This window comes from Hipposideros armiger, unplaced genomic scaffold (assembly GCF_001890085.2).
Source record: "Hipposideros armiger isolate ML-2016 unplaced genomic scaffold, ASM189008v1 scaffold_1967, whole genome shotgun sequence".
NCBI lineage: Eukaryota > Metazoa > Chordata > Mammalia > Chiroptera > Hipposideridae > Hipposideros > Hipposideros armiger.
Window position 1 is genome coordinate 52,068 of NW_017733317.1, and position 19,537 is coordinate 71,604.

At 33.1% G+C, this 19,537-nt stretch overlaps 1 protein-coding gene and 1 pseudogene across 1 annotated transcript in view; one reads left to right on the forward strand and one right to left on the reverse strand.

Moving 5' to 3' along the window:
- LOC109378415 (rab3 GTPase-activating protein catalytic subunit-like) overlaps positions 1–19,537 on the forward strand; it is a 51,006-nt gene that overhangs the window by 15,382 nt on the left and 16,087 nt on the right. The window contains exon 3 of the mRNA XM_019634811.1: positions 2,853–2,928. Within this exon, the coding sequence (XP_019490356.1) occupies positions 2,853–2,928 (76 nt within the window). The remainder of the gene's footprint in view (positions 1–2,852; positions 2,929–19,537) is intronic.
- LOC109378416 (60S ribosomal protein L36 pseudogene) lies at positions 4,681–5,845 on the reverse strand (annotated as a pseudogene).

Below are 19,537 nucleotides of genomic sequence, written 5' to 3' on the forward strand. Positions count from 1 at the left end.
TTGGGACTTCATGAAGAAATGCTTTATTGGAGTGAAGGTTTTTTATCTACTCAAGGGAAATACATAAGATTAATAAAGAAGATAGGACCAGGTTATGGACAGCCTCTAAAGCTAAGTAAAGGGATCTCTAGATTCGGTGCTTTAAGACTAGTGATTCTCAATCTTTAGTGTGCATCAGGATAGTAGTTTCTGATTATGTCTGAGGTGGACCCCACATTTTGCATTTCTAACAAGTTCCCTCCCAGGTGATGCTGATGTTGCTGGTCAGGAGACCAGATTTAGAAAGATCCATTAGTGAACAATAGTGAGAGACCTTTGATTTTAGAGTGGCAAAGTGATATGAGAGTTGTTTCAGGAGGTAAAACTCAGAGGTAAAATTAAAGCAAGTGACTTGTTTGATCCATAGTTAGGTTGGTGATTTGGAGACTGGAGAGAAAGAAGGGAGGATTGTAAGACATTTCAAAGAATTTAGATAGATACACTTGATGAAATATAAGAGGAGAAAGAATCAAACATGGAACTGCAGTTTCTTTCCTGAAAGAATGAAAATCAATGGCAAAGTGAGAAGAATGCAATTTTAGCCTATTGAATGTGAAGTAATAACTTGATGTCTTGAAGGTAGAAAAATGTAACCTGAATCTTGGAAGTTGGGAGTGGGAGTGAGGAACATCAGAGTACTGAATGGAAAAATGGTCACTTCCTCCCAGCTAAATATTTAAAATATCCTAAAGTGGAATATTAAATCCTTTATATGGAAATACTTGTCATCACAATTATGAGTACTACCACAAAGTAGGAAATTTGGTTTTTGACTTTTATACTCTTGTTTCTAGAATGAAACGTGTTTTACAGTTCATGGGATGATGTTAAAACTTTGGAGTCTCTTAAACTTTGAGTTTAGTGTTTGAATGAGAGTTCTTGTTAGTGTGTTATAAGCCATACAATTTATTGAGAGGACTGAAGACAAGCCCTTAACTCTTTATCCTTTGTCTATTGAAAAATATTTATTGAGTGCCTATGTTGCAAGCACATTTCAGGGCATTAGGGATGTGGTGGTCAATAAAAACAGATGATTCCTGCTCTTACTGAATATACAGTCTAGTGGAAGAGACAGACATGAATCAAATAATGGAAATGAATCTTTAATTGCTATTGAAATAACAGCTGAGAAGGGGAATAAACCGGGTCTTACAAAATCATATAACCAAGGAACTTAATATAGAATGAAGAGCCAGAGGAAATGGTATGTCAGCTGAAATCTTTCAGAGATAAAGTTATAAAATTTTTCTATACTTTCTCAATACTTTCAGGATAGAGTCCAATTTTTCTCTTTTAGCTAATACTGATAGAATTCATATAATAAGTATTTTAAGGTGTTCCTTCTTTTGCTGTGAAAGCTATATTATTTTAAATTATTTTTATTATACCTCATAATAGAATTAAAAAGAAAGAAAAATCACCTGTAATCCTACCACCAGGAGATAGCTACTGTTAATATTTTGAGAAAATTCCTTCTAATCTGTGTGTGTTATAAACTTTTTGTATTAAACCATATTAATACTTATTTCTTAGCTTTCATTTTTTCATTTAATGTGAACATCATTTCCTCAGATGGTCTTTAAAACATGATTTCTGATGAGTGCATATTATTCCATTGAATGGATATACCATGAGTTTACAACTGTTTGCTGCAGTTGGATATTAAAATAACTTCTGTTTTGTTTTGTTTTTTACCTTTATAAATGCAATGTGCATTTCACATGCAAATTTTCCCTCACATATGGATGCACTTTAAATTTTTCTCCCTTTTTTTGTAAATGTGTTAATTTCTAGAGCACCCTTTGCCAAAACTGGTAATTGCTTTTTGACTGAACCCCCCTCAAAAGTTAATTAGTATATTAATTAATACCTTTAATTTTAAAGACGAGCCTATTGGATGGTTCAGTTGAATCATAAAAAGTGATTTGTCATTACTATCTTACAACAAAAATGTAAATACTAATATATAGTATCATTGAAGAAAAAACCTGGTGACTTGGAATATATTTTTACTAGAATTAACTCTTGATACGCTAGCAATACTATGTAGGTGTTTTAGGAGAGCAGCGATGCTGTTAGATTGCATCATAGAGTAATACCAAAAGTCTTCTGAAAGTGTCTTTTAAAATGTATTTAGCACCACCACTGAGATTTGACAGTTTTCATTTGCTGGTATTAAACATGTTGGTAGTCAAAAATTTTTTTTTCAAGGTCTGCTTGATCATTAGATGTAAAGATTAGACAGTGAATAGTTTTAAAATCTGTTTGTCAGTTAGTCCTTAAAACTGACAAATATAGCTGCAGTTTCTTGCCAGCTATCTGTGTGTTAAAACTTGGTTTGTTTTAATGAACGAAGTTTCCAGATAATGTTTTCTTTTGGGGGGGGAAAGGGACAGAAAATCGGAATTCCTAAATATCTTTAAGGGAGAAGTTAAATAGATCAGTTATATTGAGGATAGGGGAAAAATATGGGTTTCATAATTATTTTAAATAGTATTACATTAGTCTGTCAGTTTTTATTTCTGTCCCAAATTTATTACATTCATTTTACTATAGAGATTTACTAATTCTATTTTGTGGAAGGCAGAATGCCTTTGTTGGGGAGGCAGTAGACTTTAACATCAAAATCTAAGAATTCTTGAGCAAAAGAAAATTATTTCCACTTTTACTCCACATCAATAAATTAACAATACTAAACTTACAGAGACTTCTCTGATAAAAATGTTAAAATATAAAAAATACTTTAAGAATTGTATAACAATAGTAAAAAATGTGTTGCTACATATTTAGGATGATTTTTTGCTCCTTCCTAGGTTTATTTCCAAAGTTGAGGAAGTGTTGAATGATTGGAAACTGATTGGAAACACTTTGGGAAAGCCACTTGAAAAGGTCAGACCTATTTGCTGGTGTCTCTAAATGAGTATTTACTTTGAAACTTCTATTTTTAAGCCCTTTGCTGCATTTGGTACATTTGAATTAAATGTTTTCTTTACATTATGTATAATCTATGAACATAAAGTGACATCTGGAAGAACTTGAATTTGAATTTGTGGCAAATGATATATGTAAGGCATTTGTGAACTTTTTTTTTTAAATAAAATTTTATGTGTATAATGTCATTCTTTGTGATTTTATTTCTGTTTCTTCTGATTTTACTTCTCTTGCATTCTCACTTAGAATGTTAGAAAATCTTTTTTCAGAGTCGTTTAGTTGGTCAGAGAAGCATTGTAATTACCAGCTTCTTGGGTAGAGTATTTTTCTTAACTAATGAGGAAAAATCTTGGTCTGACAACCAACTCGCTGTCATTAGCAGCTGTCTGTTTTACTCAATTTTTGTATTTTATAATACCACTGATAATATTTGTTCTCCCTTACCCCCCGCTTTTTTTTTAACCTTATACATGTTTTGAGGATACTTAAGAATGAAAAAATTACTCAGAATTGAGGTGGAACTCTAATTCTAATCTAAGGTACTGGGAGTTTTAATCATAAACCACACCCAAATGTTTATTGAGAGTGCACTCTGAGAATAAACGTAGATTTTCTGTATTTTGCTGAAGGAAACTAACAATTTGATTTTAGGCTATGTAGATGTTTTGTTTGTTAGATATTCTTTTGAAGTAAAATTGATCATTTTATTATAAATCTATTATTACCTGCAATTTACCCCTTTGTAAGGAACACTTAATACTTACTAGAGTTTTTCAGCTTAATGGTGTTAACAGAATTTGAGTCTATCAAAGCATTAGGATTTTCTTCTTTAGCTATATGAATTAGAGCAAAAAAGTAACACTACATATAGAAATCACACATTTAAAAGTATGCTGAAATATATAATTGGATTACTGTATTAAAATATTTTTATGATTACATTTTTGAATAAAGAGAAAACGTGAAATTCTCAAACACAAATCATTCTATTCCATTTGAAACAAATACATTGCAATTGATGTAGATTTGAATAAGATTAAAGGCAAAACAAGCTGGGTATAACTGGAATGAGAAATGATTTGCATTGCCAAAAAGAGCTAAACTGGGTATTTGTGAGTTCTGATACTGTATTTCTTAATTTTATGATTTACTCATATTTACTGAGTGCCTGCTATGTGCCAGATCTGAAGAGTGAACAATATCCGTGTTGCCATTGAACATAAATTCTCATGAGAGAGAATAAGTAAACAATTACGATTAAAATTTTAGATGCTAAATTCAATTTTGGGTTATAAGTTGGTAGTGTATTCATATTCAAAGTAGGCAGCACACTGACAGGCATGTAGTAGGGGGGCTAAATGAGTGTTAGCTCTCCAACTGTTTCCTCCCTGGAGGTAGTAGTAAATAAATGAGATACAGAAAACATGAAGATTTCAAGGTGAGCTGTAACTCTGATGAATAATATTCAAGAAAGTAAAAAGGACAGGGATTATTTGGCATAGAAAAGAAAGTTGAAAGAATGCCTTAAGAGATTTTACTTTACGTGAAGTACAGTGATTACCAATTCTTTTCCTCCATTGAGGGGAATTAAAAATTATGTTTTTAAAACCTTTATGAAACATTTTAAACAAAAGAGTATAATGAACCCCCATGTGCCCATCGTCCAGTTTCAACAATTAATATTCTGCCATTTCTCGTTTCAGAAGTACCTCTATCAACTCCTCACCCCTACTAGATTTTTTTTTCATTTTGAAAAGGTTTTACTACATACACGGGGGATGGGGCTCAGTCCTTCTTGGCTGCTGTCTTTCTTATGGCTGCAAGGACACTGCTCAGCTCCTCTCTCTTCTTGGCAGAGATGTGTGTCCCCACCCTTTTCTTGATGAACTTCAGGGCCCGCTTGTCCTTAGAGACCTCGAGCAGCCGCTCATTGAGGACAAAGCCCCTCGGGAGCCTCTTGGATCATGTCCCGCGCGTACTTGGTGTGCTTGGTGACATGCCCACCCTGGCCGCTGTGCCTTGGTGTGCTTACATTCTTGGTCACCTCGTGGCCCTTGTTGAGGCCCACGGCCATGGAGCAGCGCAAAGTCATGGCTGCTGCTTCTCAATGGCTGCCACCGTTGAAGGGCAGATTTTTTTTTTTTAGTAGTTTTTTGGGGCTAAAATTCACATACATTATAATGCACAAAATGGCTAAATTTTGACATGTTTACATCAGTGTAAAACTCTCATTCAAGATATTGGACATTTCTGTCACCCCAAAAGTGCTAGTGACCCTTTCTAGTTAATCCCCAGGTTTCTTCTCACCCATGCCTCCCAGGCATCTGCTGTTCTTTGTTTTTAAACCATTGATTACTTTGCTCTAAAATTTCATATATCTGGTATCATACAACGTGTATACTCTTTGTGTCTGTTTTTAACATATTTTTTATATTCTAGGTCGTTGCATGTAACGATTTTTATTGCTGAGTAGTACTTTGTTGTATGAATAAAAGTGTTTCACTTGTTGACAGACATGGGCTATTATGAATAAAGCAGACTGACTATTCTTGTATGAAGCCTTTTGTAGGCATTATATTTTTATTTCTTTTGGATAAAAACCTAGGAGTAGATTTATAGGGCCATAAGATAGTGCATACTTAACTTGGTAAGAAACTGCCGAAACTTTTTGTACCACTTTACCCACCCACCAGCAGTATGTTGAGAGTTTGGGTGGCTCCGCATTTTCACCAACAATTGGTTGTTTTCAGTCTTACGAATTTTAGTCATCCTAATGGGTATATAGTTTGTGGAATTAATTTGTACTTTTCATTCTGGTTTTAATTTGTACTTCTTTGATGAATATTGGTATTGACCACTTTTTTCATGTGCTTGTTAGCCATTTGTATCTGTGTCTTTGTGATGTGTCTGTTCAAGTTTTTTTGTCCATGTTAAATTGGGTTGAATTTTTATTGAGTTGTAGGAGTCTTTTGGTTCTTTTATATATTCTGCTTTTAAGTCTTAGATAATAGTTTTGCTAGGTTGTGAAGATATTTTTATGCTTTCTCTAGAAGCTTATTATTTTACTTTTTATTTAGGTCTATGATCCACCTTGAACTAATATTTGTATATGATGTGAAGTGTGGGGATCAAGGTTCAATTTTTTACATATGGATATCCTGTGTATTCTAGAATCTTCTATAGAAAACACTTCTTTCTCCATTGAATTGCTTTGTTGTCTTTTAATGACAGTTGACCCAGGGGGTCACTTTTTGGATCTGTATTCTGTTCATTATCTATTTGACTATTCTAATGTTACCACATTGTCTTGACTGCTGTAGTTTAGGGTTGCCCAACTTTGGCGCTATTGAAATTTTGAGCCAGAATGTTGTGGGGCTATATCATGTAGTATATAATATTTAATAGTATCCCTGGCCTCTACCTATTAGATTACAGTAGCACCGTCCCAGTGGTGACAACCAAATGTCTCCTGAGGGACAAAGTTGCCCCCAGTTGAGAACCATTGAAGAGTTTTAGAATAAATCTTGAAGTTGATAATGTATAATAAATTCTTTAGCTTCTGTTGTTTTCTTAAAATTGTTTTTTTGTCTATTCTATGTTCTGTATGTTTCCATTATGAATTTTAGAATATGCTTATCAGTTAAAAAGGATAATGATTATGCTTGGACTATGATTGGGATTGGATTGAATTTATAGATTACTTTGGGGAGAAGTGACATTTTGACAATCTTGAAGCTACCAATCATGAACATGACACATCTTGCCATTTATTTAAATCATCTTTAATTTTTCTCAGCAATGTTTTAGTGTTTGATGGAAGACTTACATATCTTTTGTTAAATTTATTGCTAAATATTTTATGTTGTATGATGCATTTGTGAATGGAATTGTTTTTAATTTCATTTTCTAGTTTGTTGCTAGTGCATAGACATACAATAAAATTTTATGTATTGACTTTGTATCTTAAGACCTGGCTAAATGTAAAGATTCATAATCTTTTTGTTTATTCGTTTGTATTTTCTACATTTATAATCATGTTGACCATAAATAGGGACAGTTTTACTTCTTTATCAGTATTTTTACCTTTTATTTCTTGTTATTGCACTAACCAGGACCTTCAGTAAAACATTGAATAGAACCGTTGGGAGTGGACATCCTGTCTTCTTTGCAATGGTTGGGGGAAATGTTCAGTGCTTCAGCACTACGACTAGGTTTTTCTTAGGTGTCCTTTTAAGAATAAGGAAATGCTTTTCTTAGTTTGCTGAAAGTTGTTTTTTTTATCATGAATGAGAGTTTATTCAAATTTTATTCTGTTTTATTGAGATCATATGGTTTTTTAAGAAAACTCTGACTATGGTAAATTATTTTGATATAAGAAATTTCTTATAAACTATACATAAGAATTACTATTTTTAAGTGTAAAATCCAGTGGCATTAAGTGCTTTCACATTGTTGAAGTTTTAATCAACCCAAACTGAAACTCTGTACTCATTAAACCATAAGTTTCCCTCCCTTTCTCCAAGCCCCTGGTAACCATTATTCTATTCTGTTTTCTATGATTTCGACTACTTTAGGTGCCTCATATAAGTGGGATCATACAGTATTTGTCCATTGGTGTCTGGCTTGTTTCACTTAGCTTGTCTTCAGGGTTCATCCATGTGGTAGAATTTGTCAGAATATCATACCTTTTTAAGACTGAATAATAACATATATACATTGTATGTATATATGACAGTTTGTTCATCTGTTGATGGACATTTGGGTTGTTTCCGCTTTTGAGCTATTATGAATAATGCTGCTGTGAACATGGGAGTACAAATATCTTTTAGGCTCCCTGCTTTCAATTCTTTTGGTTGTTATACTGGAAGTAGAATTGCTGGATCATATCATAATTTTATTTTTAATTTTTTGAAGATTTGCCATACTTTTGACTAGCTACAAATTCTGTTTTTATCTGAAAATCAAATTTTTTTTAAAACTTTTGTTTTAAAAGACAGTTTTGTTGAGGAAATCTGGTGTTGGTATGACATTTATTACTTTTTTCCAGTTCTTTAAAAATGTATTTTCATTTTCTTTTCATTTCCTTAGTTTCTGTAGAGAAATTAGGTATCAGCCATATTTTTGTTCTATTTTGGTGTTTTTCTTTTTGGCTGCTTTCAAGATTTTTTTCTTTCCCTTTCCATTGAAGCTAACTATGATGTGTGTAGTTGTGTTTTCTTTGTATTTTTCTTCCTTAGGTGTGTTAATACTGAATACATACATTTTTTATTTTTCACCAAATTAGGGGATTTTTGCCATTATTTCTTCAAATATTTTTCTGCTCCATTCTGTACACTTTTTCTGTGACTTAAATTATATTTGACCTCTTAATACTGTCCCAAAGGTCTCTAAGGCTCTGCTGTCCTCAGTGTTTTATTTTTTCTCAGATACTTACCCTTGATTTATCTTTGAGTTCCTTTAGTCTTTCTTTTATTGTCTCCAATTTGCTATTATTAGCCCACCTGATGTATTTTCCAATTCAGCTACTGTACTTTTTTAGGTCTAGAATTTTTATTTGGTCCTTTTTATAATTTCCAATTCTCTGAGGTTTCTCATATCTAAATTGGTTTTGAAATACTGGGTTGTCGGAAAAGTCATGACATATTTTTTCTATGTTTTTCATTGCAAAAATGCATCATGACTTTTCTGAAGACAACCCAATATTTTCCTTTAGTCCTTGAGCATATTTATTATACCTAGTGTAAAGCCAATTGCAACACCTAGGCCTTCTTAGGGTTAGTTTCTGTTGACTGTATTGTCTTGAGTATAGGTCACATTTTCCTGGTTTTTTAATTTATTTTCTGTTGTTGTGTGTGTGTGTGTGTGGGGGGGGAGTATCCAGTAATTTTTTAACTTTATGGTTGTATTTTTAGTGAAATGTAGAGACTAGATTTTGTAGTGGTGCTCTAAATTTTTTTTTTTTTCCCTAGCAAGCAGTTCACTTGACTGGATTAAAACTCCATTCACTTCTTCTCAGGGGTGACAGTAGCTGAAATCTTTTGTTTCAATCTCCTTTGTTGCTATACTCTAGAGTCTCCACTGCGCATGCATAGTTTAACCAATAGCCAAGATTTGAGGCAGAGTTTATATGCAAATTTTGGGGGCTTATCCCCTATTGGCTTCTTCCTTTCCAGAATTTATGTCTCAACTTTAGAACTTCCCTGCCATCTTTGAACTTTGCCCTCTGTTGCCTCCAATCCCAGTAAAACCCCATCGTTCTACAGCCCTGAGTTGTACAGAGTCCAGTGTCCTTAGATCAACAATTCTCAGTGTTGTCTGAGAGACCCTTGTTGCTCCCTGAGAGCCTTTCCAGGGTTGACAAGACACTGCCTTTTCCAACTGTATAGTGTATCTGAGGCCTGTTTTCTTCATATACGTCAGTCAGACCAATGGATTGCAAAGATTGACTGAAGATGCAGATATGAGAATCTAATTGTATAAAACTCCATTACAGATATTTACAAAATGTAAAACAATGTCACCCTTTTTAATATTTTTGTTTGTCCTGGAAAATATTGTTAGAACTTTAATTATCATTTTAAGTGAATTTAAAAAAATATTTTTTTTCCTTTTTAATTTCTAATGTGGGGTCCCCAGTAATTTTAAGAGTATATAGAAGTACTGAGGCAAACTGCTGTCTTAGAAAGGTACAAACATGCAAATCTCATCAGATATAATTCCAATTTTCCATGGATAAACTCTCCAGTTTTTGCATCCATTGGTCACTTTTCATAGCCTTGAAAAACTGTTGTTTTTGGCCAGATTTTATAATTTTTTTCTGAAAGATGGTTAATCTGATCAAGCTACTTTACCATACAAGACCCTACCGGAAAATGACTTTAAGAGAGGAGGAAATGGCATTATTGAACATCAGCTTTGGTACCATGCAGTATAATTGGGACTATGCCTGTTAATTTACTTACTCCATAGACAAATTTCAGTGATGAAGTATTACTCCATTTTATGGATGCGAATGAGGGTTTGGGCGCTTGTAATAATTTGCCCAGGGTCATTCTGTCAATACTTGGGTTAAGCCAGCATTATACCAAGGTCATGGTTACCTTTAAAACCCATGTTGTTTTTATTTTACTCTGCCCCTTTTTGTTTCAGAGATTTAAGTAAATGTAAAATTACATGGTGGAAGTATTAGAATAGGTTTCTAAGGCAGACTTTGGAATTTTAGTGGGCTTAATAAAATAGGTAAATTTTGGTGGTATGAGTATGATACTGCTTGAAGGCAGGGAAATTAAAGAAATGACCCTTTAAATTCTTTTTTAGTCTTGTAATTTTATGATTCTATGTAGCCAGCAAAAATTATAAGTACTTTTTATGAGATGTTAAGTTTAGGTATGGCATGATCTGGTAATAGACCTGTTTAGTCAGTGACTGACTCTTATCTCACTGAAAAAAAATTGCGGAAGAAGAATCATTAACTTTAGAATAATAGAATAAACACTATGATAGTATTGAAATGAATTCAGATTTTTAATAGCCACTAAGCAGATTAGAATGACATTTACAGTTGACCCTTGAACAACATGTAGGTGACAGGTGAGTGCCAACCCTCCATGCAGTTGAAAATTTGCATACAATTTTTGACTTCCCCAAAACTTTTAATAGCCTTACAGGTGACATAAACAGTCTATTAGCATATATTTTGTATATGTATTATATACTGTGTTCTTATAATAAAGTAAGTTAGATAAAAGAAAATGTTATTAAGAAAATCATAAGAGAAAGTACATTTACAGTATTGAAAAAATCCACATATAAGTGGACCCATGAAGCAAATGTGATGTTCAAGGGTCAAATATACTTCAGTAGTTAAAATTCATATGGCAAATATAAAATAAATTTGAATTATTGATTTTCTTGTATGAGAAACTTCTCAAACTAAATTATAACAGGTCAAACTTGGGACTGATATAAACATTATAAACAATTTACATCCCTGTATGTACATCCTCTCACACAGTTTAAGTGTTTTATTGATGGTTAGAGTGGGAGGAGGTGGACTTTTTTTAAAGCTAAAGTTTTTAGAAACTAGACAGTTGAGAATTAGTGATGAGCATACAGTGTTTCCGAAATGAGGTAAATCAAAATGAAAGCAACATTGAGCTGCCTATAACATTTTTAGGAATAGGATTATTTAAGATACGGTTTATAGTCTTTTTTTCCCCTTCATTTTGATTTTTTCTTTAAATAGTAACCGTAGTGTCTGTAACTTCTGGATATTCTACACAAGGAAAAAAAATCAGTATTTTATCATAGCTTCTGTTCTTTCAAATTGGAAGTTTTTGGAGTTCTTTGTTGTTGCTGTGTTAAGGTTTTTATTGTAATAGGAAATTGCAGGAAATATATTTTTAAGAGACAGCATAGCATAGTGATAAAGAGTGTGGGCCCTAAAATTATACTGCTTGTGTTGGAATTCTAGTTCTATTGATTACTCCTTTTGTGGCATTGTGCTGTCTCAGTGTTTGTTGCTGCTGCTGCTGCCGCAGATGCCACCTTTCTCTTAAAAGTGTTCACCAGAAGCTTTAAAATGATATTTGCTTAAGTAAACTGGAATATAAACGAATAGCATTACTTAATACTTTTTTGCTATAAAAAAGATTCATTGTTTCCTTAGAGCTCCTAGAAGTTAAAAACTTAGCATCTAGCTGGGGAAAAATAAAGTTTTATGTAATGTATTTTGGTGAAAAAGTCAGGATTAATCTGAGATAGATAAGCCTCTTTAGATATTTTTAGTTCTCTTATTTCCTAGTTCTTATATTTTTTGTATATAGTTAAAGATTTTTTGATTGCCATTTAGTTGTAGCACAGTGGTCTTTCAGTGTTATCAAATTTTCAATATACATCATGAATTTCACTTTGAATTTTAATTTGTATAGGACATACTCGTATGCCACTAAAACAAATAGAACTACACAAAAATACTTTTAAACAATTAAAAGGACCTAGCCAAAACCATTTACTCAATTATTTTAGACTATTTATTGTAATAAAATCTCTCTACAGAATAACTCTAATAACTCTAATGTAAGTTATCCATAAATTAATACTCAATTTCATTAAATGATGCCCTTTAATTTTACTAGTTGGCTTGGTTTAGATAACATTTCGTTATAACAAATGGAACAAGAAATATTTTTAGCAAAAAATAAAAATAAAGGCATAATCGGTTATAAGAGAATTCCCAATTACATTTCTGTTGCTGTAAATCTGACTTTTTTTCCCTCCAGCATACAGGCAGAGGGTGTAACCCAATACCATTAGTAATAATAGTTAATTTGCTAATTCATTTATTATATATACATACACATTGCCTGCTATATGCTCAATAAATGTCTGCTGATTGACTCCCAAAATACCTGATTAACCTCATGAACTAATGTTTCCTTTGCATAAGATACACAGTGTACACAAGTCACATTTAGTTACTGGGGATTTTGTTAAAATACGATGACTGTGGCATTTAAAAAAATATCTCACTAAAAGTAGCAAGTCTTTTTCCTGAATGGTCTGGTGCATTTTAAATAAGTAACTAGTTTAATTTCTCTGCATTTAGTTTTGTAAGTAACCCTTTTCTTTATTGTTTTTATTTTCTGTGTTTTCTCTCTTGACTTAACTAATTTTTTTGTTTTTTTCTCCTTTGATTTTGATTAGTAATTTGATTTTTTCCTCGTAATGAATTTTTTATGTACTGCAACATGTCTAATGGATGAGTCCTTTTCTAAAAATTTGTTTGTAAAATGGGCTGGTGAGAATTTTGATTGGATTTTTCCATAGAGGAGAAATATTTAAAATACATTTTCAGGATAGCACACAAACATTAATTTTTTTCTCCCTATTTCTGGTGCTATGTTATAAAAGTCTCTTTACTTCCTTTTGTCTGTTTAGTTTATTTATCTTTTATTCATACACTTACAGAGTTCCTACTGTGGACCAGGAATCGTTCCCTCACTTTCTGTTTATAAAAACAACCTTTTCTTGTCTTTCCTTCACCTCCATATTGTTAAATCCTTTACCTCTTTACTCCATAGTCATTTTAAACATTTCTTAGCTATCAGTATTCTTTGTGCTCCTTTCTCCATGAAATGTACAGCCAACGACTTGGAGCTCTTAGATCTCTGAACTCAGCTGTTTAAGAAAATTACAAAGGAAGTTAGGTTTTATCATGTTACTAGAATTAAACCATTTTAAAGGACAAATAGTTCTTTGTGGACAGAGGGACCTCACCACCATATTTAATGGGTGTTCTTAACCCAGAGTCTTGGGTCTCTTTAAATTGTATAAATGCTTAATTTTTAATGTGAATATGCATAATTTTCTAGGGTGATGGTCCAAAGCTTTCATCAGTTACTTCAAAGAGCCTGTGACTCAAAAAAGGTTAAATAAATACTATTAAAATTTTTATTTTGTGTGCATTTATTTATTATTTTTAAAAGTACCGCAGTTTGTTTTGGTGGAATACATATCCAAAGGCTTACTTGAACACGAAGTTTTGGGACAGTTTGTGTGATGGAGACAATATGTCTGTATGGAAAGCATGGGACTAATAATTTTTGAGTCAGTGAAATTTGTCCTTAATATCCTTCTACCTCTTTAGCTTTTTACCAGTTCCTGGATATCCTGGCCCTTGAGACTCAGAGCCTCAAGTTTTGCCAATTTTGCTTCAATTTTGAATGCTCCAAAATTACCTACGTCTTTCCTTTGTTTTCCTCTTCCTAACCCCATCCACAAAATAAAAGATTGATCTCACTTGGTTAAGTATAAAGCAGTTTTATTAATTTATTTAAAATAATTTGAATGGATGATAATCACTTGACCTTATAAAATTATTTTGATTTCATATTTTGCTAAAAAGCTAATGGAAAAATAAAAATGAAATCCAAATTGTTACCCTTCTAAAGAAGAGTTCCTTATCCTAACAATGACTGAAGTTATTCCCACAAACTGCTTTTGGGCTCCTGGCCTGAATTCCTTTCCACTACTTAGTCCTCAATTTTTTAATGTTTTTAAAAGAATGTGGAATTTCAGAAAAATGTAAGGAAAGTAAGTAAACATTTAAAAATTATATGGAGAAATATTTTGGGTAAGATATTTGTCATGTGGCCTAGAAGGTTGTTCTGTGGAGTCAGTTCCCCAAAACTAATTTTTCTCCTTGTTCTTTCCATGTTCTACGTTTGAGCCCCCAATTCTTTATTAGAATTAAAAAAAAACAACTTTAAGTAAAAAAATAATGTAACCAAATGAAATGTATACATTAAAAAGTGATAGTTTTTTTTTCATCACTTTTGATATTCTATTTCATGTATATCCATTGCATCATTAAAAAAACATATGTCTTTATAGTACTGGAGTAGTAAGCATTGTTGTACATACATTTGCATACTTGTATGATTATTTCTGAAACAGATTTCTAAAAGTAGAATTATTAGGCTAAAGGGAATGTGATTATTTTTTATAAATAGAGCCTTATTTTCCACCAAGATTATCAAATGTACTTTTTCTGTTCTTACACATGGTATATGACAGCACCCATTTCCCTACTCCAGTGCTATTTTCATCAATGTGAAGGACTAAAATTATCTAATTTTTATTTATATTTTCCTGAGCACTGGTAAGATTGAGTCTTCTTATATATTACACACTAGAATTACCCTTTTGATAGCTTGTGTCTTTTTTTCTGAGTTGTGCTCTAAATATGTTGTTTTATCTGATTTAAGAAATTTGAGATACATTTTTAAAGAAAGGGCAGAGGTGTGTATTTTTTAATTCATGCTGAAACAGTCATCTATACCTATTTCTTGAATATAATTAGCATTCCTCTTTGGACACCTATTAGGTACAGAGAACTATGAATCCAGTTTTTATAAAGAATATTTCACAGTCTTCCCCATATAAGAAATTCTGAACTCATATACTCCATGAAAGCAATATTTTATGCATAAATCCCATATACACTTAGTTTTACGCCTTAATATAGCAAAGTGTAAATGAAAATTGAGAACACTGCTCGTTTTTTCTAATTTAATTTGACATTTAAAATGGAGTTTCTTCAGAAAAAAAAATTTGCATGAAATTTATCTTACCTTATGGTTTATGCTCTAAGAGTGTCTTATGCCTCCTCGCATCTACCTGGCTAGTTCTCTTTCTGAGGATTAGCCTGTTATATTTGTTATGGTTCACTTGTAGTTGGCTGAGTCCCCCTTCCTAGGAACTTTTACTGTTAAGAGTTTTTAGGTAGTTGAATGTCCTTTGGATAAATTGTGGTTCTTTATTGATTCAATAGGGACTAATCTCAAGTTCCCCTTTGTTTCCCAGTTTTCCTTATTAGGGGGTTTAATAACCCTCTGGAACTAAAGTCAAAGTTGCATGCAGAAGAGCTTCTAGACTGCCTTAATATTATTCCTCTCTCTCCTTCTGTACTTTTAGTGGAATGATCCTGACCCAGGCTGAGGGCTAGCCAGGCTACCTGTGAAGAGTGAAAGATATATAGATGGCTGGTTTTCTTTTTTTTAATGATTAGATGTAGTTTCTTATTAATCTCAAGTTGTTATGACTAGATGTCTATATCTATGACTGCATAATAAATACATTGAACTTTGCCATGAAGTAAGATTAGTGTTACGAACTGCATTGCGTATCCATTTCACAGCAAACAAAACTTCCTCAAATGTAGCAAACCTCCTTTGTAACAAAATGGTTAGAAAGAGCAATGTCAGCTTTCTAGATTAAATATGTTCTTTCACATTTTTGCTGTTTTTTGGAGTTACTGTTTGTGGTTGTCGGAAGACCAGGTAAAATACCTGTTGGAATTGAGTTCTGCTAGGTTTTTTTTTTTTTTTTTTTACATACTACTTCACTAGCATACATACATATTTATTTTAGGAAAACTATTCAGTTTTAAAGTCACTTGTGCTTAGAGAAACACTCGGTTTGTTTTATACCCAAAATAGATGAAATGTCCAGTGAGTATTTTATCTTCTTTATTTTTAAAAAGGATTCCTGTGCATTCAGATTTGAAATTGCTTGGGGTATCCTTTCAGAGTACATACATGCAAAACATGGTGATTAAAATAGAATCTTCTCAGTCTAAATTTTTTGTTGAGATATAATATAGACCATAAAAGTCACCAATTTAAGGTGTATAATTCAATAGTATAGTACTTGTGTGTTGACAGAGTTATAGAACCATTACCACAGTCAAGTTTAGAACATTTTTATCACCCCAAAAGAAACCCTATACCTGTTACCAGTCACTTCTTATTTCCCATCCCTAGGCAACAACTAACCTACCTTCTATCTTTATAGATTTGCCTTTTCTGGACATTTTGTGTAAATGGAATCATACAATATGTAACCTTTTATAATTGGCTTTTTTAACTTAATGTTTTCAAGGTTGGTCCATATTGTAGCATTTGTTAGTACTTTATTTACTTTAATTGTTGTATAGCATTCCATTGTATGGACATACCACATTTTCTCTATACATTCATCAGTTGATTAATATTTACGTTATTGCTACTTTCTGGCTATTATGAATAATGCTATGAACATTCACGTACAAGCATTTGTGTGGATGTATGTTTTCTTTTGGGTGTATACTTAAGAGTGTAATTGCTAGGTCATGTGGTTAACTTGAATCTTTTGTGGAACTGCTGGACTGTTTTCCAAAGTGTGTGTGCCATTTTACATTTCTCATGGCAACGTTTAAGTGTCTTCATCGCTCCACATCCTCACCAACACTTGTTATTATCTTTTTAATTATGGCCATCTTGGTGGATATAGACTATATCTCACTGTGGTTTTGATTTGCTTTTCCTAATGGCTGTTGATTTTGAACATCTTTTCATGTTCTTATTAGCCATTTGTATATCTTCTTTAGAGAAATGTCTTTTCAGATATTAGCCCATTTTTAAATTGGATTTTTATTCATATGTTAGCGGTCTTTATATATTCTGGATACAGGTCCCTTATGAGCTATGTAATTTACAGATATTTTTTCCCATTCACCATGTTGCAGCATGTATCATTGTGGATTGTCTTTTCACTTTTTTGATGGTAATTATATTTTTGTTCTTACGTTTAGATCCACAATCCATTTTGAGTTAATTTTCATTTCTAGTGTAAGGAAACGGTCCAACTTCATTCTTTTGCATATGAATAGCCAGTTGTCCTGGCATAGATAGCTTTTTAATATTTGTACTTCAGTACTGCAAATGGTCAAAAGGAGTTCTTCCATCAGTGGATGAAAACTTAAATTTTTAGCTCTATACTAACTGGTTGCCTACCCTGACTGCACATTAGAATTAGTTGGGAGCTTTTTTTTGAAAAATTCTAATGTTTAGGGCTACTTCAGAGATTCTGACTTAATTGATCTATTGTGGAACCTAGTTATCAGTACAGTTTTTTAAGCTTCTTAAGTGATTACAAAGTTTAATTAGGTTGAAAATCACAGCTCTGTGCTCCTCAAAAAAAGAAATAGAAAACAAATCCAGTTTTTTATGCTTTACCATATTTTTCTCCTTTTCATGTGTTGGCTTTTGTCAGTAGAAGCAAAAAAAAAAAGATTAATTTGTTAAGCAGTTTAAATTATTTAAATTACATGACTGCTATTAACAGCCTACATGTAAATAACAATTAGATTCTGGAAACCAGTACACCCTAAAGATGACTTGTGTTTGGGTATTATAGAAAAATCTCTTGATTTAGGAAGGTAGTGAGTTTACCCATCTATGTTTAACCTGTTCAGTGAGGAAATAATTTTCACCAAGTACTCACCATGAGGACTGATGTACGTATGTCAGTTCAGGTCAGAGAGAATACCTTTTGGATTGGATAGTGTGCTATTTCTGACTGTTAGACTAGACCACAGTGTATATAGTATCCAAGTATATGCAATGGTATTTGGATAATATACTGGTATTTCCCAGCTCCTTTGAGACGTATAGGGGTTATTGTAAATACTGAAAAAATGTAATTCCTAAGATACTTAGTAAGCATGCAAGCACTGTTAAGTTCTGGGCTGCAAAGAAAAGTAGAACAGTCTTTGCTCTTCATAATCTAATGGAGAAATAGACATATAAATAAGTGATTAGAATAGGTGTCATTTGAGTGATTTAAACGAAATATTGAGAAAGAATCACTAACTTGCCTGGAGATAACCAAAGCAGATTTTCTACAGGAATTAACATTTAAGTTGAGTTTTGAAGAATAAATAAAAATATGCTAAGAAAAATAGTGAAGATCAGGATGACTAGCCTATGCACAGGTGTGAAGGAGAGAGCACACCTCTGGGGAAATGCAAGTCACACTTTTAGCACAGAGCAGATGGAAGGTAGCTATGGGAGATAAAATTGGAAGGGGTGGGGCCAGATCTGTGAGTTTTGCATTTCTAACGGTGTGGGCACATGCCACTGTTAGAGATGCTTGTCATGAGCCTTTTGTGTATTATGACTTCTAATTATGTTACATTTTTATGTCCATTTTAATGTCAGTTTTTGTTTTTTGTATAATATATTGATACAGGAATGCTTAATTTGTAAATAAAAATATACATACATGTAGATGAATGCTCAAACATTTTTTACTGATAGAATACATGATTAAAAATCTCAAGAGATCACATACTCATAAAGGTTATGGAAAGCCACTAAAATATTTTAAAGGGAGAAGAAACAATATCAGATTTGTATTTTAGGAACATCACCATATGGAAGAAGGATTATAGGGTAGAGATAAGGAGACCAGTGGAAAGCTATTAAAATAGTCTGGGCCAGGTATTGTGACAAGCTCAACTGAGAAAGTGATTTCATCCTGCTGAGGTCTTGGGCCTTCCAGAGTTCTGGCTCAGAAAATATCTTAGTTACCTAAAGTTAATTGAGTAAGTTGAAAGCTAAGTGGGAAGGATTGTTGGGTTCAAATTATGATGATATTTAGTACATGGTATTCTTGCATAATTGCCATTTTCTTTAAGATTTTTTATTGGGGAATTGGGGTAGGGGAACAGCCATGTTGTTGTCCTTCAACCTTAGTTGTGGAGGGCGCAGCAAGCTCAGCTCCAAGTCCAGGTGTGCCGCTCAGCTCAAGGTGCTGTGTTCAATTAGTTGCGGGTGGGCGTAGCCATCATCCCATACGGGAGTTGAACCAGCAGCCTTGTTAAGAGCGCACGTTGTATCCCTTGAGCCACCTGGGCAGCAGCTCAGCTCAAGGTGCTGAGTTCAGTCTTAGTTGCCAGCGGGCATAGCCCACCATCTTGAACAGGCAATCCTGTCATTCGGAGCACGTGCTCTCACCAGCTGAGCCATCCTGCCACCTGTTGGCAGCTCAACTGCAGCCCAGCTCAAGCACAGCTCACTGGCCCATGTGGGAATCGAACCGGCGACCCTGTTGCTCAGAGCTCACACTCTTCAGCAAGCTCTTAACCAACTGAGCCATTCGGCCGGCCCCTGTCTTTGCTCAACATATATATATATATATATATATATATATATATATATATTTTTTTTTTTTTTTTTTTTTT